The sequence below is a fragment of the Dendrobates tinctorius genome, unplaced genomic scaffold (assembly GCF_039654945.1).
Source record: "Dendrobates tinctorius isolate UK_male_01 unplaced genomic scaffold, ASM3965494v1 ptg000360l, whole genome shotgun sequence".
Lineage (NCBI taxonomy): Eukaryota > Metazoa > Chordata > Amphibia > Anura > Dendrobatidae > Dendrobates > Dendrobates tinctorius.
The window spans coordinates 3,079,914-3,101,744 of NW_027362026.1; the positions used below are offsets into that span (position 1 = coordinate 3,079,914).

General features: G+C 47.2%; 1 protein-coding gene across 4 annotated transcripts in view; it reads right to left on the bottom strand.

The window, feature by feature from the left end:
* IFI35 (interferon induced protein 35) overlaps positions 1-21,831 on the bottom strand; it is a 118,275-nt gene that overhangs the window by 77,652 nt on the left and 18,792 nt on the right. Inside the window, exon 4 of one of the 4 annotated variants that reach the window (XM_073562603.1) lies at positions 10,705-10,776. The exons of the other annotated variants lie outside the window; for them this stretch is intronic. Within the exon in view, the coding sequence (XP_073418704.1) occupies positions 10,705-10,776 (72 nt within the window). The remainder of the gene's footprint in view (positions 1-10,704; positions 10,777-21,831) is intronic. 4 annotated transcript variants of the gene reach the window in all.

Below are 21,831 nucleotides of genomic sequence, written 5' to 3' on the forward strand. Positions count from 1 at the left end.
CGGGATGATGTGATATTAGGGGTAGTAGTCCGTTGGTTCTGGCTGATGGGATGTGGGATATTAGGGGTAGTATTCTTGTGGCTCTGGCCGACAGGATGATGTGGGATATTATGGGTAGTGGTCCGGTGGCTCTGACGGGATAATGTGGTATATTAGGGGTAGTAGTCCGGTGACTCTGACGGGATGATGTGGAATATGAGGGGCAGTGGTCCGGTGGCTCTGGCTGACGGAATGATGTGGGATATTAGGGGTAGTAGTCCGGTGGCTTTGACGGAATGATATGGGATATTACTGGTAGTAGTGCGGTGGTTCTGATGGGATAATGTGGGATATTAGTGGTAGTTGTCCGGTGGCTCTGGCTGATGGGATGATGTGGGATATTAGGGGTAGTAGTCCGGTAGCTCTGGCTGATGGGATGATGTGGGATATTAGGGGTACTAGTCCGGTGGCTTTGACGGAATGATATGGGACATTACTGGTAGTAGTGCGGTGGTTCTGATGGGATAATGTGGGATATTAGTGGTAGTTGTCCGGTGGCTCTGGCTGATGGGATGATGTGGGATATTAGGGGTAGTAAATCGGTGACGCTTTAGCTATATTGCTAGCGATATCGCTATGTGTAAAGCCCCCTTTATTTAGTTACAGCAGGGTTTATCTTTATTTTGCTTCTTGTAGGTTTTGTATAACACAATCTCTGCAGTCATCACTGGCTCTACGCTCCCATCCATTGGACAAATACGACATCCGGAGGAAGTGAGAGATGTGCTGCGGCTGCTCTCTCACTTCCTCTGGCTGTCAGTTACGTGCGTAGGAGAGTAAAGCCAGCACTGATTGGCTGCAGGGATCGCATGACATAATAATGTCACGCAAACCACGGGAGAGCTAGTACTAACCCGTTGGAACGTTATTGTCACCAAAGGCTAGTATACATGCTATTTTACCTGTGGTGAAACATAGCGATTGAGAAGGGGTTGTCACAGTAGTGGTCAACCCCTATAAACCTATTAAAAATATAATGTTATAAATGCAAACTTTTACAAGAAAATTCTATCCCATGGGGATCCTGTGTCGCATGGTTACCCACTCAATGAAATGGGCACCATGTAACACTACAGCTCTTCTGCATGTTCACACATAGGAAATCTTGGCTGCCCGCAGATTTTTCTTGTGAGAAAGAGTTTGCAATTAAGTTTTTCGAGAAAACAGATAGTATAGCTAAAAGGAAAAGACACCCATCTGCAGACTGCTGTTTCAGTGCAAAGTAGGATACCGGGTGGCTAGGTGAGCAATGGGCAACAACCCTGAAACAGCTGTTTGCACATAGTGAGTCTAAAGGTACTGTCACACTTAGCGATGCACCAGCGATCCCGACCAGTGATATGACGCGGTCAGGATCGCTGGTGCATCGCTAAGGCTGGTTTCACATTAGCGTTGAAACAACGCAGCGCACTGCGTCGGTAAGCCCCGCCCCGATCTGGCTCCCTGCCCGCCCCATCCGGGATCACCGCCTACTTTCACATTTGCACGCATGCGATCGGCGCACCCTATCTTTAGCATAGGGTGCGCAGATCATGCGCTGCCAGTGTGAAAGTAGCGTGCTGCGCACTTTTGACGGTGCGCCGTGCGCGCCGAAATGCAGCATGTTGCTGCATTTGCTTACAATCATCATCATTTTTCATAGTCTTCCACTAGGCATTGCTCCTACTAGCCAGTTTCCTACTCCACACTGATGAGGGGCAAATACCCCGAAACAGCTGTCTGTGGATGGATACCATGTTTTGGCATAGGTGGTTTCCTTCATTGGAGACTGCCGTTCCCGTGGTTGTTCCTTCCCGGTGAAAGACCTGGCTAGTCATTGCTTGCGTTGAGAAACATGTGATGGTGTCTCCGTGGCTTCTGTTTTGCATGTTTTACATATTTCCCATAAGGGATGGGGGCAGTGCTCTAGAATCACTGCGTTGAGAAACACGTGATGGTGTCTCCGCAGTGTCAGATGTTGATCTCCATGAGGTCAATCATCATCATTTTTCATTGTAAAAGAGCCAGACCTACATGGCACTGCTCAGCTTTTTTTTCTCTTGTGCTACTTTAATGGATGTGAGATAGTCTTGTGTAAAGAATATTGGGGCATGAAGGAGACCACTGATAGTCAACTGTCATAATGGGAACACTATAGCACTGATGGTATACTACCGAATAAAAAAATAGTTTGGGATCAAACTTATCATATGTTCGCAAACGGTGGGAAAGGACGCCTACATCCCAAGCTCTACGGTCTTTGTATTGAGGGTGTTATCCAGTCCATAGACATTACATAGGTGGTCCTGAAAGCTCCTGGGCAGCAATACAGAAGGGGTAATAGGCTTAAGGCCCCGTCTCACTAAGCGACTTACCAGCGATCCCGACACCGATATCAAGGTGTCAGGATCGCTAGTAAGTCGCTATGTGATCGCTGGTGAGCTGTCACACAGACAGCTTCACCAGCGATCAGCACAGCGATGCCGAGCGCCCGGAATCGCTGGCCATCCTGTAAAAAATAGAATCAAAATAAAAAATATAGTTATTCTCACCATCCGATGTCCCGCGCAGTCTTCCGGCCTCTCTCCACGCTCCGGTCCCAGTGATCCTTTGCATGAATGACCGCGAGATGTCACGGTCTCGCGGGATAACAAAGTCTCGCGGTCATTCGTGCAAAGGATCACTGGGACCGGAGCGTGGAGAGAGGCGGGATGGCTGAACGCGACGTCGGAAGGTGAGAATAACTATATTTTTAATTTTTTTTATTATTTTTTACACCTGATCGCTGGTCTCCCGCTGTCACACACAGCGATGCGTGCTGGCCAGCGGGAGACCAGAGACCAAAGAAATGTCCAGAGGTTTCTTGCAGCGATCAGCGATACCGGCAGGGGGGCCGCTCGCTGATCGCTGTCACACACAGCAATCTCGCTGGTGAGATCGCTGTTACGTCACAAAAGTTGTGACTCAGCAGCGATCTCGCTACCGAGATTGCTTAGTGAGACGGGGCCTTTACCCCCACTCTACCTTTAACCACATGCTATTTATATTACTAGTGTTACATTATGTGGTAGAGCGGTTTTTTGGCATTCTCAAAATTAGGTGTCTGGGTGTAACTGCTACTTTTGCATGTCCCTGAGGTTGTAAAATCTGACTGACCAAACTAGTCACTAGATCATATGTATTTCCAAACTATGAGCAGCAAATTGCTTGCAACAATATGAACTTAAAAAAAAAGAAAAAATATACATATACAGGTGCTTCTCACAAAATTAGAATATCATCAAAAAGTTACTCTATTTCAGTTTTACAATACAATAAGTGAAACTCATATATTATATAGAGTCATTACAAACAGAATGATCTATTTCAAGTGTTTATTTCTGTTAATGTTGATGATTGACTTACGTACAGTCAATGAAAACCCAAAAGTCATTATCTCAGTAAATTAGAATACTTTATAACACCAGCTTGAAAAAAATGATTTTACAATCCGAAATGTTGGCCTACTGAAATGTATGTTCTGTAAATGCTCTCAATACTTGGTCGGGGCTCCTTTTGCATCTATTACTGCATCAATGCGGCATGACATGTAGGTGATCAGTATGTGGCACTGCTGAGGTGTTATTGGAAGCCCAGGTTGCTTTGATAGCAGCCTTCAGCTCGTCTGCATTGTTGGGTCTGGCGTCTCTCATCTTCCTCTTGACAATACCCCATAGATTCTCTATGGGGTTAAGGTCAGGCGAGTTTGCTTTCCAATAAAGCACAGTGATACTATTGTTTTTAAACCAGGTATTGGTACTTTTGGCAGTGTGGACAGGTGCCAAGTCCAGCTGGAGAATGAAGTTTCCATCTCCAAAAAGCTTGTCAGCAGAAGGAAGCATGAAGTGCTCTATAATTTCCTTGTATACGGCTGCGCCGACTTTGGTCTTGATAAAACACAGTGGACCTACACCAGCAGATGACATGGCTCCTCAACCATCACTGATTGTGGAAACTTCACACTAGACCTCAAGCAGCTTGGATTGTGGCCTCTCTACTCTTCCTCAAGACTCTGGGACCTTGATTTCCAAATGAAATGCAAAATTTACTTTCATCTGAAAACAACACTTTGGACCACTGAGCAACAGTCCAGTTCTTTTTCTCCTTGGCCCAGGTAAGACGCTTCTGGCGTTGTCTATTGGTCATAAGTGGCTTGACACAAGAAATGCGACACTTGTAGCCCATGTATTGGATACGTCTGTGTGTGGTGGCTCTTGAAGCAATGACTTCAGCAGCAGTCCACTCCTTGTGAATCTCCCCCAAATTTATGAATGGCCTTTTCTTACCAATCCTTTCAAGACTTTGGTTATCCCGGTTGCTTGTGCACCTTTTTCTTCCACACTTTTTCCTTCCACTCAACTTTCCATTAATATGCTTGGATGCAGCACTCTGTGAACAGCCAACTTCTTTAGCAATGACCTTTTGTGACTTACCCTCCTTGTGGAGTGTGTCAAACTGCCTTCTGGACATCTGTCAAGTCAGCAGTCTTCCCCATGATTGTGGAGCCTACTGAAACAGACTAAGTGTTACGGTGTTACTGGTACAAAAGAGGAAAGTAAAGGTTTACCCGGAAGTGGACCCTCTGAGTCACGGCTCCAGAGCCCCCGAGGGCGAGTGCCCAGGTGAGGACCACCCCCTATACAGGGAGCGTTAGGGACAGACCCCCAGGGGATAGAACCGCGACAGCTGGAACCAAAGGGGCGACTGGGGCAATAGACGGGTAAGGAGGCACAGACGTATCCGAATAGTAGGACACACAGAGACGTAGCAAGGCACCGGGCCTGAGTGCCAGGGGAGACAAGGACTGGAGGCTGCAATAGAGAAGAAGCACGATGATGTACAAGGCAAGAGGGAAGGCAAACAACAGGAAGGTAACGGTGAGAGATGAGGAGGCGGCAGGAACAGGACAGGGAAGATGAAGGAACCAGGGAGGCACGGAACGCACAGCACAGAGGGCAATGACAGAGACGGCGCAGGCAGAGGACAAGGTCGAGGAACACGGAGGCAAAAAGCACAGCGCAGACAGAGGCAAAGGAGAAGGGGCCTGAGAACACAGTGAATGCCGCACGAGACAGCGTCACTGCATTTGATAACCAGGCGTCTTACCTGTCCAGACGCTGAGCATATGTAGCGGTGGGCGCCGCCATGTTGAGGGCGGGGCCAGCGCGTCACACTACCCAGGAGGCTGCGCGCTGGGTGTCAAGCAGTGTGCAGGTGCCCGATGCCGAGGGAGCCGGAGGCCGGGCGCGGGGACGCGCCGAAAAGCATTAGCGCGCCGGGAGGAGCGTGCAGATAGGTAAGCAGAGATTGGAGCCGTGACGGTACCCCCCCATTTACGCCCCCTCCTCCTAACATTGGAGAGAAACCGTCTCATAATGCGAGGAGCATCAATATTCTCCTGGGGTTCCCATGATCTCTCCTCGGGACCAAAACCCTTCAAATCAATCAAAAACAGAGTTTATCCTTTAACAGTCTTCATAGCCAAAATATCCGGTACCTAAAAGGTGTTATCCGAGCTACACGGTTGGGAGGTTTGGGAAGGTGCAGAGTGGAAGTGGTTAAACACTGCTGGTTTAAGGAGAGATACATGAAAAGTGTTGGGAATCTTTAGTGAGGCGGGTAATCTCAACTTGTAGGCCATGTCGTTGATGCGACTTAAGACCTCAAAGGGACCAATGTAACGTGGACCTAACTTGTAGGAGGGGATTTTCAACCTGATATGCCAGGAAGCTAACCAAACCTTATCCCCAGGGCGATATGGAGGAGCGTCTAGCTGTCTCTTGTCGGCATACCGCTTCATTCTGAGGCTGGCACTCTCAAGAGCTACTTTGGTCTCCCTCCAAATCTGAGAGAAGTCCACAGACAAGGAATCCGCTGCCGGCACACCCGAGGTAGGGGACACGGGAAGAGGAATGCCGGGGTGTTGACCAAAAACCACAAAAAAGGGAGATTTGGAGGAGGCTTCACTTGGATGATTGTTGTAGGCGAATTCCGCCCAAGGAAGAAGAGAGACCCAGTCGTCCTGATGAGCATTGGAAAAATGCCGAAGGTAAGATGTTAGCGCCTGGTTGACTCGCTCGACTTGACCATTCGACTGGGGGTGATAGGCTGAGGAGAAATCCAACGTTATCTTCAGCAATCCGCAGAGAGCTCGCCAAAAATGGGAGGTAAACTGGACCCCTCGATCCGAGACAATATGCTGAGGGAAACCATGGAGGCGAAAAACGTGAGGCAGAAAGATCTTCGCCAACTCGGGAGCGGTAGGCAGACCAGGCAGAGCGATGAAGTGGGCCATTTTGGAAAATCGATCCACGACCACCAATATCACCGTACATCTAGAAGAGGGAGGCAAATCAGTGACGAAATCCATGGCAATATGAGTCCATGGGTTGGCCGGTACTGGTAATGGATGCAGGAGTCCCAAGGGAGGATGTCGAAGAGCCTTGTTCCGGGCGCAAGAAGGACAGGAGGCGATGAAATCTTGGACGTCCTTGCAAAGCGAAGGCCACCAGTAATGGCGGGAGACAAGCGAGAGAGTCTTTTTAACTCCAGCATGTCCAGAAAATTTTGATGAGTGACTCCAGCGTAGAACCTTTAGTCTATCTCCACTCCGAACACAGATCTTACCAGATGGTGGGGAGACCAGGCTTAATGGAGCCTCGGTAAGGATCTTGGCAGGGTCGATGAGATGGATTGGACCCTCCTCCTTGTCGACAGACAGGAATGACCGTGATAGAGCATCCACCTTGATGTTCTTATCCCCAGGTCGGAAGTGGAGTTCGAAGTCAAATCTTTCGAAAAACAGTGACCATCTGGCCTGCCGTGGATTGAGCCTTTGGGCGGACTGAAAGTAGGCCAAATTTTTGTGATCCGTAAAAATGATGAACGGATGAAGGGCACCCTCGAGAAGATGTCGCCATTCTTCAAGAGCCATTTTTATGGCCAAGAGTTCTCTATCTCCAACGGCATAATTACGTTCGGGACCGGAGAAAGCCTGCAGAAGAACTGCTCCAGCTCCCACCGAGGATGCGTCGACTTCGAGGATGAATGGCCGGCTGGCATCCGGGCGATGGAGTACAGAAGACTTAGCGAATTCTTGCTTCAGGGCCTCAAAGGCAGCTTCTGCATCAGAGGGCCAATGATTGGGATCGGCTCCTTTGCGGACAAGAGCCGAGATGGGTTTAGTCAAAGAAGAGAAATGATGGATAAATTGCCTGTAATAATTGGCAAAACCCAAAAACCGCTGAATTGCCTTAACTCCGTGGGGATGTGGCCAATTGAGAACTGCCGAGACTTTCTCTGGATCCATCTCTAATCCCGAGTTCGAGACGATGTAACCAAGAAAAGGCAATGAAGTTTGCTCAAAGAGGCATTTCTCCAACTTGGCAAAAAGGTGGTTCTCTCTGAGACGTGGGAGTACTTGGCGAACGTCTCGACGATGTGTGGCCAGATCAGGGGAGAAGACTAAGATGTCGTCTAGGTAGACTACGACACAGGAGTAGAGGAGATCTCGAAAGACATCATTAACGAGTTCCTGGAATACTGCAGGTACGTTGCAGAGCCCAAAGGGCATAACCAAATACTCGTAGTGTCCATCTCGCGTGTTAAACGCAGTCTTCCACTCGTCCTCGGAGCGTATGCGAACCAGATTATAGGCCCCTCGTAGATCAAGCTTAGTAAACACACGTGCCCCCTTCAAGCGATCAAAAAGCTCAGAGATGAGTGGCAGTGGATATTTATTCTTCACCGTGATTCGATTCAAGCCACGATAATCAATGCACAGGGATCCATCTTTCTTCTTTACGAAAAAGAAGCCTGCTCCTGCAGGGGACGAAAACTTCCGAATGAAGCCTCTGGCCAGGTTGTCTTGGATGTATTCAGACATGACTTGGGTCTCTGCCGAGGAGAGAGGATAAATCCTTCCACAAGGCGGAGTGGTACCAGGAATGAGCTCAATGGGGCAGTCGTAGGGACGGTGTCAAAAACATCCAAAAAATCATGGTACACTGACGGCAATCCATTGGGAACAAGGGAAGAACGAGGGGTACCTACGGGACGCACCGACAGCAGACACCGAGCCCAACAAGACTCCCCCCAGCGCAAGACGTTGCCGCTATGCCAATCTAAGGTGGGCAGCCAGGGAAGACCAAGCAGGATAGGATGAGAAATACCTGCTAAGACGTAAAACGTAATTTTCTCCTTGTGCAGAGCTCCTACTTGCAACTCCACCTCATGAGTGACTAGAGTAACTGTCTCTAGCAGTGGTCGACCATCTACGGAGGTGAGAACTTGAGTTTTTTGCAAGGCCCTCACGGGAACAGAAAGTTTATTAACTTCCTCTAGCCTAATAAAATTCCCGGCGGCACCTGAGTCCACATAGGCCACTAGAGAAGCCTGCTTCCCACCAACATGCAAGAGGATAGACAAAGTGAGGGGGAGAGAGGTATCACATACACCTAGGGAGGTCTCTCTTACCTGGCCTAGGCGGAGAAGTTTTCCGGACGTTCCGGAGTTCGGATGAGATGGGAACCGCTACCGCAGTAGAAACACTCACCGTGGAGGCTCCTCTCCTTACGACGCTGGTCAGAGAGCTTCAGACGGTCCACCTGCATAGGTTCGGATGCCGGAGATGAAGGGAGACTCCTAGGTCGAGGACTGGGTGGTCTGCGGACAGAAGAAAGTGGACGAGAGACCCTTCTCTCCCTGACCCGTTCTTGAAACCGGAGATCAATCTGCGTGGCTAAAGAGATCAACTCCTGTAAGGTTGTTGGGGTGTCGCGACCAGTGAGCTCATCCTTTATACGACTCGAAAGTCCTCGCCAGAAGGCGCCCACCAAGGTCTCGTTATTCCAACCTAAGTCGGAGGAGAGGGTCCTAAACTGTATAGCGTACTGGCCCACAGTTAGAGAACCTTGGCACAAGTTAAACAAAGCCTCAGTGGTGGAGGCTAAACGGCCCGGATTCTTCAAAAACCCGACGGAAAGTATCAAGAAAAACGGAAAGCTCGGTAACTACCGGGTCATCACGCTCCGAGAGAGGATTCACCCAAGCCAAAGCGTCCCCCTCCAGATGAAAAATGATGAAGGCCTCGGTCTGTGGGGTACTGATGGGGCAGCAGTTCAAAATGGAGACGGCACTGATTTATAAAACCCCGGCACAATTTCGCCTCACCGCTATACCGGGGTGGCTTGGCTAACCGTGGAGGAGGATGGGATCCCGCGGCAGGAGAGGCAGATGCAGCCGAGTGCAAAGCGAGCAACCGACCGTCCACTGAAGCCATGTAGCTGAGGATATGTGACTGGGTGTCTCGCTGCTGAGCCAATTCCTGTTGTAAGCCAGCCATCTGGGCGGCGTTACCAGGGTCAGAGGACTGGAGGGCGGAAAGACGCGAGTCCATAGTTTTCATAAAGGACATCATGCGCGTCTGGTTCTCCCGAAGGAAAACTAACTCTTTTTGGACAGCCGTGGCTCCAGCAAGGTCCATGGCCTGGTTATGCTTACGGTGTTACTGGTGCAAAAGAGGAAAGTAAAGGTTTACCCGGAAGTGGACCCTCTGGGTCACGGCTCCAGAGCCCCCGAGGGCGAGCGCCCAGGTGAGGACCACCCCCTATACAGGGAGCGTTAGGGACAGACCCGCAGGGGATAGAACCGCGACAGCCGGAACCAAAAGGGCGACTGGGGCAATAGACGGGTAAGGAGGCACAGACGTATCCGAATAGTAGGACACGGGACACACAGAGACGTAGCAAGGCACCGGACCTGAGAGCCAGGGGAGACAAGGACTGGAGGCTGCAATAGAGAAGAAGCGCGATGATGTACAAGGCAAGAGGGAAGGCAAACAACAGGAAGGTAACGGTGAGAGATGAGGAGGCGGCAGGAACAGGACAGGGAAGATGAAGGAACCAGGGAGGCACGGAACGCAGAGCACAGAGGGCAATGACAGAGACAGTGCAGGCAGTGGACAAGGACGAGGAACACAGGAACACGGAGGCAAAAAGCACAGCGCAGACAGAGGCAAAGGAGAAGGGGCCTGAGAACACAGTGAACGCCGCACGAGACAGCGTCACCGCATTTGATATCCAGGCGTCTTACCTGTCCAGACGCTGAGCATATGTAGCGGTGGGCGCCGCCATGTTGGGGGCGGGGCCAGCGCGTCACACTACCCAGAAGGCTGCGCGCCGGGTGTCAAGCAGTGTGCAGATGCCCGACGCCGAGGGAGCCGGAGGCCGGGCGCGGGGACGCGCCGAAAAGCAGGAGCGCGCCGGGAGGAGCGCGCAGAGACTGGAGCCATGATACTAAGGCACCGTTTTAAGTGCTTCGGAAGCCTTTGCAGGTGTTTTTTGTTAATTATTCTAATTTTACTGAGATAATGACGTTTGGGTTTTCATTGGTTGTAAGCTATAATCATCAACATTAACAGAAATAAACACTGGAAATAGATCACTCTGTTTGTAATGATTCTATATAATATATGAGTTTCACTTTTTGTATGGAAAAACTGAAATAAATTAACCTTTTGATGATATTCTAATTTTGTGAGAAGCATCTGTATATAAATATAAATATAAGTTATAAAACCAAAAGTGGCATCTTATGGGGCAAATATACTATGTCCGCGCTTTAGTGTATGGCATTTAATCACAATACCTGTGTCTGGCTAGGGCATTGAGTGCGAAGTGTTATCTTGATCTTCAATGGGGTGCCATCATCAGAGGCCATCTGATAAATGAGACGTGTGTAACCAATGGTAAGTGACATCACTAGTCTGCACAGACTAAGCTACATTATATACTCATATTAATATGCAAATAAAGTCCGTGGAGACTCATTTAAGAGTCTCAAACATGGGACTAGCCAGATCTTCCTCCAGGGAAGGACCCAGCCAAGGAGTGGCTCCTTTCGGAAACCACCATTACCACCATATTAAGTGGCCCTTTAAGTCAATATCAATCTATTTACAGTGCAGGAGCAGCTGATGAATACACCCATCCGCCGCTCCTGCTCTCACTTTTATTAGCGGCTGCAGGTGTCCGATGATGGGATCAGTAGTCCCATCAGCTGACACCAGTGACCGGAGGTAAACTTTATGCCTCCAATCACAGCTGAGCGCTCACACTGTCTTTTGATAGCACGGGAACCGCGGCTCTCTGACCAGCGGATGATTTCACTGCCGATCAGAAGCGGTGTTGTCACGCTGTCATGCACATAACAGCGTGACAAACATCCAGTGTTCGGGCAACCGAACCAGAACAGTAACACGGACTTCCTGGTGAAGTCTGTGTTCGGTGCCTGTGCCTCAACAGTAGGTGTTCTGGACGGGTTCACCCCCATCTCTAGTTAGCACTGTTACTTTGCAGCGCTGGGGTCCTTGGATTTCACATCCCAGCAAGGACAACATCTGCAAGGCGTTTGTATGTTTTCCCCATGTTTGACATACTGATAGGGAATTTAGATCTGTAAAGCGCTTTGGAATAAATAACTCTAGATAAGAGTAAAATTTTAATTTCTGTGATTATCTGATTCAGATACATTTTGGCTTCAAGAAATTCATGCACATGCTGCATTACCCCTATACTGATGTATGGAACTCATATTCCACCTGCCACATGTGAGCATAGCCCATGTTCACACAATGCAATATTTACTTATAAAATGAAACTACTTAGCCTCCTTTGTTGGCTGAGCATTCCTCCCATCAGTAGGCTTTTTTTTAATTCTTGTTGGGCCTATAATTTTGTAGGCTTTTGGCCAAGCCGAGGACTATCTGATAGAAATGCTTAGGGTCCCTCCAGAGAAAAATCACCTTTTTGTGGCTGGTTATCCAACATGAATTGACCAATTTCTGTACTAAGTAACGTCATTTTAAAAGTACAGTGGGTACGGAAAGTATTCAGACCCCTTTACATTTGTCACTCGTTGTTTCACTGCAGCCATTTGGTAAATTCAAAAAAGTTCTATTTTTTCTCATTAATATACACTCTGCACCCCATCTTGACTGAAAAAAAAACAGAAATGTAGAAATTTTTGCAAATTTATTAAAAAAGAAAATCTGAAATATCACATGGTCATAAGTATTCAGACCCTTTGCTCAAACACTCATATTTATTGATTTGATCCAAGAAATAGTCAGGTAATGCTAAATGAATTGGAAATACATTTTTGTGCGGTCTGATTATTTTTCATACAATCATTTTACCTGTCTTTCTATTGCAATTATATGGCTGGGTTCCCATTGCGTTTGTGCCATGCATTTAATGCATCCGATACAAAGCGGCACGAGCGTTATGTAACGGATGCGTTAACGTACCCACTGGCCGCCATTATAGTAACGCATCCTAACGCATGTCAAATTCGGCATGCGTTAGTGATGATGAGTTACTTTGTGACGCACTCTTGAACGATTTCTGCTGGATCTATTCTAATGATTACTGGACATGTGAACATAGTCTTAAAGCTCCGTCACACACAGCGAGATCGCTGACTTTGTGATGCATCAGCGATCTCGCCAGCGATCTCGCTGTGTGTGGCATGCATCAGCGACCGGCCCCCCGCTGGGTATCGCTGATCGTGCACGAATGTCCTGGGCCGTTTTTTGATCGCACGCATCACTGCGTGTGGCAGCGGGAGAGCATCGATCAGCGAGCTCCCAGCACTGTAAGCAGATGCTGGGAGCTGGTATCTAAGGTAAATATCGGGTAACTAAGCGTGCCGTCACTTAGTTACCCACTGTGTACCTTAGATACCTGCGTGCTTGCGCAGGGATCTGGTAACCAAGGTACACAGCGGGTAACTAGGTGACGCGTGCTTAGTTACCCGCTGTGTACCTTAGATACCAGCTCCCAGTGCCAGCACGCAGGTATCTAATATAATAATAATAATAATAATAAATTTTATTTTTATAGCGCCGACATATTCCGCAGCACTTTACATTTCAGAGGGGATTTGTACAGACAATAGACATTACAGCATAACAATAATCACATACAGTAGATTATAACAAATACCAAGAGGAGTGAGGGCCCTGCTCGCAAGCTTACAGTCTATGAGGAAAGAGGTAGACACGAAAGGTGGGTGGTAACAGTTGCCCTGATTGTATGGACCAGCCATAATGTTAAGTGTGTAACAGTACAGACACAGAGGGCTAATGGATGCATAAAGCATGTGGGAACATGATGCTGGGAACCTGGTTATGGTAAAACTTTTGGCTCTGCCACACAGGGATAGGTTAGGTTAATGTGTTGAGGCGATAGGCCAGTCTGAATAAATGCGTTTTCAGGACACACTTAAAATTGTGGGGATTGGAGACTAATCGTATTGACCTGGGAAGTGCATTCCAAAGAATTGGCGCGGCACGTGTAAAGTCTTGGAGACGGGAGTGGGAGGTTCTGACTATTGAGGATACTAACCTCAGGTCATCAGCAGAGCGGAGGGCGCGGGTAGGGTGGTATACTGAAACAAGGGAGGAGATGTAGGGTGGTGCTGAGCTATGGAGGGCTTTGTGGGTGAGGGTAATAAGTTTATACTGAATTCTGGAGTGGATGGATAGCCAGTGTAATGACTGGCACAAGGTAGAGGCATCGGTGTAACGATTGGTGAGGAATATGATCCTGGCTGCAGCATTCAAGACAGATTGGAGAGGGGAGAGTTTGGTAAGAGGGAGACCGATTAGAAGAGAGTTACAATAGTCGAGACGAGAATGAATAAGAGAAACAGTAAGAGTTTTTGCAGAGTCAAAAGTAAGAAAAGGTCGAATTCTAGGTGACGCGTGCTTAGTTACCCGCTGTGTACCTTAGATACCAGCTCCCAGTGCCAGCACGCAGGTATCTAAGTTACACAGCGAGTAACTAAGTGACGCGCTCGCTTAGTTACCCGATATTTACCTTGGATACCAGCATCCTCACTGGTCCTGATCGCTGGTGAGAGCTGCCTGTTTGACAGTCACCAGCGATCATGTAGCGAGGCACCAGCGATCCTGACAAGGTCGTATCGGTGCATCGTTTAGTGTGGCGGGGCCTTTAGGTGATATAGGTGCTGACCAGCCCAGTCTAGCTTTGTATTGTGTATGAGGCCTGATGGCTATCAGAAGTGTATGAGCAGCCTAAATATATCTGTTACAGCTAGGGAATTTATATTCAGTGCTAGGACAACACATCGGACCTTTGTCCTGGGTGTAGTAAAGCTGATCTACACCTCTAGTAAGGGCCTGAAGTAAGACTTTTATCGGACTTCAATGAGACACCAGACAACAGCTGTGTCTCCTCACAGTTTGCTAATGTCTGTGTCAGCTGTCCCACCTATGTGATCTTTAACCTCAGCCCATGGGCCCAGATAACTCAGATCACTTTACATACTGTAGCTAAAAGTCATTTTTGATTCGTATTCATATGATGGGAGTATCGACTATAACTCCTATAATAGTTACATTGAAAATACAGTAAAATTCATTTAATATGGCACCGGGTGGTCTAGAAATCATGATCATCTGTATAAAAGCAAAATAAAATCTAGAGTTTACAAGTGACATTACCATACTTCACTAGGGCTGTCTTCTAATCCAGTATATTCTCAATAGTCTAATAATCTGTCAGGGGAGTGTCCCATATACATTAGTCTGTCAGCCAATAGTCTAAAGGGCATGTCACACTAAGAGATATCGCTAGCAATATCGCTATAACTAGTGACGTTATAGCGATATTGCTAGCGATATCGCTGTGTGAGATACTTACCTACGACCGGCTCCCCCGCTGGTTATCGCTGATCGCGCGAGAACGTTCAGGACTGTTTCTCGTCGTCAGCTTCCTGCGGCGCTTCCTGCTGTGAAGACGAGCGACGCGTGGAGCCGGGCGGGAGGACGCAGGATCGCCTGGTGTGACAGGTAAGTAGCGATCCCCGTCCCCAGCGATGTCGCTAGTGAGATCTGCCTATGTGGCAGCTCACTAGCGACTACTTAGCGATGTACCAGCGATCCTGACCCCGTCATATCGCTGGTCGGGATCGCTGGTACATCGCTAAGTGTGACAGTACCTTAATATGCAAGGAGGCCTCCTGACTCTCCCTCCACAGATGATGTCGGGGGATGGGGGACAGAGAAGGGTCTGGCATATCTAATTTCGGACTGCCGCTCCGTTTGTTCTCGTTGAGATAAGCCACTGCCATAGATGTCTGACAGAGAGTATGGGAGAGTTGAGGGAGAGATGGCAGTCCCGCTTAATGATGCGCCAAAACATGGGTCAGCTGATGGCTGTCTTTTGTGTGTGGGCGGACATTAGGCTGGAGAGATTTGATAAAGGAATGTAACTTTTCTTAATCTTCTTGAATTACCCAAAGTAAAAGAGATTATGACAATTTTAATTTGCATCAGGCTTTTGTGAAACAATAATCCTTAATCTTAAAGTGATTCTGTGGGGCTCATCTCTTCCTCATGTGCATTCAATGCTTTTCCTGCCCTGGTATTAGCATGTCAAAGACACAAAGTAGACGTCCATAGAGATACTGTAGTGTTGTAAAGAAGAGACTTGGCTTCGCTACCCTTCTCCTTTTGGGAATAATTGCTAATGTGTCACTAATTAGTAGCACGCTTAAGGCCCCTTTACATTTAGCGATGCACCAGCGATCCCGACAACGATACGACCCGGTCAGGATCGCTGGTGCATCGCTAAATGGTCGCTAGTGAGCTGCCACACAGGCAGATCTCACAGCGATGCAGCAGCGATACAGTGGTCGTTACTTACCTTTCAGACGAGGCGATCCCGACGTCCTCCTGCCCGCGTCCACGCGTCGCTCGTCGGCGCCAGCAGGAAGCGCCCAACGAGAAATGGAGCTGCGCGATCTCGCGCGATCAGCGACAGACAGCGGGGGAGCCGGTCGGGGGTAAGTATCACACATAGCGATATCGCTAGCGATATCGCTGCTGCGTCACAAAATCGGTGACGCTTTAGCGATACTGCTAGCGATATTGCTATGTGTAAAGGCCCCTTTAGGTAACCAGCCACTGATTGTATTTGCAGTAGTGAATCATAGAATCATAGAATCATAGAATCGTAGAGTTGGAAGGGACCTCCTGGGCCATCTGGTCCAACCCCCTGCTCAAAGCAGGATTCGCTAAATCATCCCAGTCAGTGCCCGCAGATACAGGAGTCATCGCCCTATGCCTATCTGGCCTGCAATTTTACTGCACCCTCTCTTTTTATGTTGCACCATCACACTCAGAACAAGACTTATTGGAAGTAGCAATCCTAAAAGTCAATGTCGATTGGATTGCTACTTCCAATAGGTGGCACTAGAGTTCTAGTCCTCTTCCTCTCTGAAGAGACAATTTGCATAATTAGCATATTTCCCAGAGGAGCATTGCGGCTTTAAGTCTCTTCATCTCGACATGCTTAGCATGTCATTCTCCGCAAGGAGAAATGATACTTCTTGGATATCGGTCAGACGCCTCTCTCACAGCCAAACCAGATCTCACACTTTGCACTGATGAGGGGCAATACCCCGAAACACAGTGTCTGCAAATTGAGATACTGGCTTGGCTTTTATCCTAAGTCATGTACCAAGGCTTGTTAAAGGGTCAACATTGACTTTTAGGATTGCTACTTCCAATAGGTGGCACTAGAGTTCTAGTCCTCTTCCTCTCTGAAAAGACAATTTGCATAATTAGCATATTTCCCAGAGGAGCATTGCGGCTTTAAGTCTCCTCATCTCCACATGCTTAGCATGTCATTCTCTGCAAGGAGAAATGATACTTATGGATATCGGTCAGACGCCTCTCTCACAGCCAAACCAGATCTCACACTTTGCACTGATGAGGGGCAGTACCCCGAAACACAGTGTCTGCAAATTGAGATACTGGCTTGACTTTTATCATGTAACAAGGCTTGTTAAAGGGTCAACATTGACTTTTAGGATTGCTACTTCCAATAGGTGGCACTAGAGTTCTAGTCCTCTTCCTCTCTGAAGAGACAATTTGCATAATGACCTAAAAGATGCATATAAAATTTGTCAAATCTGCACCAACAACCTATCAAAAGGGTAAACCCTATGCTAATCAGAGTAGACTTGTGTATTTTGGAACAAACAACTGTGGAAAAATGTGTTTTTGTATGTGAGAACATATAACAAAAGCTTAATGGGACACTGTCCGCACAAAATGACTGACTGTTCAACCATTATTCATATACACCTTCCCATCTGCTTGTTTTCGGTCTCTCCGCCCTTCACTGGTTTTATGAAGCCAAAGCCATCAATCAAAGGGGAGGAGGAGATAGGGGGAAAACAAGCAGGTGTGAAGGTGTATAAAAATGAATGGTCCCGCCGAGCAGGTGTGAAGGTGTATATAAATGAATGGTCCCGCCGAGCAGGTGTGAAGGTGTATATACAGTGGGGCAAAAAAGTATTTAGTCAGTCAGCAATAGTGCAAGTTCCACCACTTAAAAAGATGAGAGGCGTCTGTAATTTGCATCATAGGTAGACCTCAACTATGGGAGACAAACTGAGAAAAAAAAAATCCAGAAAATCACATTGTCTGTTTTTTTTTCATTTTATTTGCATATTATGGTGGAAAATAAGTATTTGGTCAGAAACAAAATTTCATCTCAATACTTTGTGATATATCCTTTGTTGGCAATGACAGAGGTCAAACGTTTTCTGTAAGTCTTCACAAGGTTGCCACACACTGTTGTTGGTATGTTGGCCCATTCCTCCATGCAGATCTCCTCTAGAGCAGTGATGTTTTTGGCTTTTCGCTTGGCAACACGGACTTTCAACTCCCTCCAAAGGTTTTCTATAGGGTTGAGATCTGGAGACTGGCTAGGCCACTCCAGGACCTTGAAATGCTTCTTACGAAGCCACTCCTTCGTTGCCCTGGCGGTGTGCTTTGGATCATTGTCATGTTGAAAGACCCAGCCACGTTTCATCTGCAATGCCCTTGCTGATGGAAGGAGGTTTGCACTCAAAATCTCACGATACATGGCCCCATTCATTCTTTCATGTACCCGGATCAGTCGTCCTGGCCCCTTTGCAGAGAAACAGCCCCAAAGCATGATGTTTCCACCACCATGCTTTACAGTAGGTATGGTGTTTGATGGATGCAACTCAGTATTCTTTTTCCTCCAAACACGACAAGTTGTGTTTCTACCAAACAGTTCCAGTTTGGTTTCATCAGACCATAGGACATTCTCCCAAAACTCCTCTGGATCATCCAAATGCTCTCTAGCAAACTTCAGATGGGCCCGGACATGTACAGGCTTAAGCAGTGGGACACGTCTGGCACTGCAGGATCTGAGTCCATGGTGGCGTAGTGTGTTACTTATGGTAGGCCTTGTTACATTGGTCCCAGCTCTCTGCAGTTCATTCACTAGGTCCCCCCTGGTTCTGGGATTTTTGCTCACCGTTCTTGTGATCATTCTGACCCCACGGGGTGGGATTTTGCGTGGAGCACCAGATCGAGGGAGATTATCAGTGGTCTTGTATGTCTTCCATTTTCTAATTATTGCTCCCACAGTTGATTTCTTCACTCCAAGCTGGTTGGCTATTGCAGATTCAGTCTTCCCAGCCTGGTGCAGGGCTACAATTTTGTTTCTGGTGTCCTTTGACAGCTCTTTGGTCTTCACCATAGTGGAGTTTGGAGTCAGACTGTTTGAGGGTGTGCACAGGTGTCTTTTTATACTGATAACAAGTTTAAACAGGTGCCATTACTACAGGTAATGAGTGGATGAAAGAGGAGACTCTTAAAGAAGAAGTTACAGGTCTGTGAGAGCCAGAAATCTTGTTTGCTTGTTTCTGACCAAATACTTATTTTCCACCATAATATGCAAATAAAATGGAAAAAAAAACAGACAATGTGATTTTCTGGATTTTTTTTTCTCAGTTTGTCTCCCATAGTTGAGGTCTACCTATGATGTAAATTACAGACGCCTCTCATCTTTTTAAATGGTGGAACTTGCACTATTGCTGACTGACTAAATACTTTTTTGCCCCACTGTAAATGAATGGTCCCGCCGAGCAGGTGTGAAGGTGTATAAAAATGAATGGTCCCGCCGAGCAGGTGTGAAGGTGTATATAAATGAATGGTCCCGCCGAGCAGGTGTGAAGGTGTATATAAATGAATGGTCCCGCCGAGCAGGTGTGAAGGTGTTTATAAATGAACGGTCCCGCCGTGATGCACCGAAAGGCTTAGTTTGATCAGTCATTCTGTGCTGGCAGAGTCGTTTTAAGGCTTTGTTCCCACAGTGACTGAGTTTTTGAGGTTGCAGATTTTCTGCAGCTATTAGCTGAGTTTTCACTGCATTTTTGAGTGCACCTAATGCAACTTTATGGGGAGAATCTGCACATAACACTCAGTGTATCTGCAGGAGAAATTGACATCTTGCAGATTTAAAAAATCCAGCACAGTCAGCACGAGATTTCTAGAAATCCCATCCACATTGCTGGAACTGTACCACACAGCATTTTTTGAGCAGTGAAAATATGCAACATCAAAAAGAACTTAACCTAAAGAGAACTTATCATGTCCCCAAACACTATTAACCCAAAGATATAGACTTAATCTGAAGGTAAATAGCGTTACAAAGCTGTCCGACCACCTTATTGAAAGAGTCGCTTCCAAAAGAAAAGAAACTTTATTCCTCCCAGGAGCCGCCGACTTGCCCAGAACAGCTCCATTCATTGCTCACAGCAGTGTAAGGCTATGTTCACACGTTGCGGTTTTTTCGCGGCGGTTTTAACCGCGCGATTTTGCCACGAAAACGTGAAAAATAAGCATCCCATGCATTCCTATGGGATTCCGCAATGCTGCGGTTTTTACCACAGCGGAATCGCTTTGCGGTAAAAACCGCAGCATGCTCATTAATTTAGTGGAATCGCGGCGATCCCGCACCCATAGGAATGCATTGTTCTGCTTACTTTCCGCATGTGGCTGTGCACACCATGCGAAAAGTAAGCAGAACATTTGCGGATGGTACCCACGGTCCAGAGGAGAGAAGACTGTCCTCCGGGCTATAGGTACCATATCCCTGTAAAAAATAGAATTTAAAATAAAAAATATTGTTATTCTCACCTTCCGACGTCCCGCGCAGCCTTCCCGCCTCTCTCCACGCTCCCGGTCCCAGTAATCCTTTGCGAGCGATGTCGTCCGTTCTCGAGGGATCGCGAAGTCTCGCGGTCATTCGTGCCACGTCATCGCAAATGACCGCGAGAAGTCGCGATCCCGCGAGAATGGACGTCATCGCGGTAATTCTCGCAAAGGATTACTGGGACTGGGAGCGTGGAGAGAGGCGGGAAGGCTGCGCGGGACGTCGGAAGGTGAGAATAACAATATTTTTTATTATTATTATTTTTTACATTCTATCTTTTACTATTGATGCCGCATAGGCAGCCTCAATAGTAAAAAGTTGGTCACACTCGTCAAACACTATGTTTGACGAGTGTGACCAACCTGTCAATCAGTTCTCCAAGCGACGCTACAAATCGCTTGGAAAACACTGGCAATTCTGCAAGCTAATTACACTTGCAAAATGCTAGTTTTTCCGCGGGAAAATCGCATTTTAAATTCCCGCAATTTTCCCGCGGAAAAACTAGCATTTTGCAATGGAATTCGGAATTCTCGCGGTAATTTCCGCGAGAGTTCCGCTACGTGTGAACGTAGCCTTAGTGATGGCTGTAAGCACACCCCGGGAGAGCGAATTGTGTGCTTACAGCTACTGCTCGCTGTGTACTTAGTGATGGTGTAGCCGCTCTGGGCGCACCTCTATGCCAGAAAGTCGGCAGCTCCCATGAGCTTGTTTGCTAATAGTATTCGTGCACGCCGAAGATACTCTATGTTCGAGTCACCATGGCTGCATGTCTCACAGCTGTTTAACAGGCCCTACACATGCGGGGATTGCCTAAATCCAAGCACTGCAGGTCTTGCAGGACCTGAAATAGCTAGGACTGTAAGGGAGTTGGTAGGGGTTAAATAAAATGTGTGTGTGTATGTGTGGGGGGTTGCGAGGGCTTCTCTCTGTGGCTTGGGGGCATGGACAGCCTTGTTTAAAAGAAGAAACAAAGTGACCCATGGTCTTTTGGCAATATTCCCAGCAAGTAGTCTGAAGAGCACCCAACCTCCCCTATAAAAAAAAACAAAAACAAAAAAAACAAACCACAGGCATGGGTATGCATATATAGACTATATACGCGTGTGTGTGTGTATAAATATATATATATATATATATATATATATATAAAAATAATATATACACACACTGCGGGTACGGAAAGTATTCAGACTGGTAAATTAAAGTTCATTTTTTTCTCATTAATGTACACTCTGCACCCCATATTGACTGAAAAAAACAGAAATGTAGAATTTTTGCCAATTTATTAAAAAAAGAAAAACTGAAATATCACATGATCATAAGTATTCAGACCCTTTGCTCAGACACTGATATTTAAGTCACATGCTGTCCATTTCCTTGTGATCCTCCTTGAGATGGTTCTACTCCTTCATTGGAGTCCAGTTGTGTTTAATTAAACTGATAGGACTTGATTTGTAAAGGCGCACACCTGTCTATATAAGACCTCACAGCTCACAGTACATGTCAGACCAAATGAGAATTATGAGGTCAAAGGAACTGGCCATGAAGCTTAGAGACAGAATTGTAGCAAGGCACAGATATGGCCAAGGTTGCAAAAGAATTTCTGCAGTACTCAAGGTTCCTAATGGTACTGTCACACTTAGCGATGTACCAGCGATCCCGACCAGCGATATGACGCGATCAGGATCGCTGGTACATCGCTAAGTGG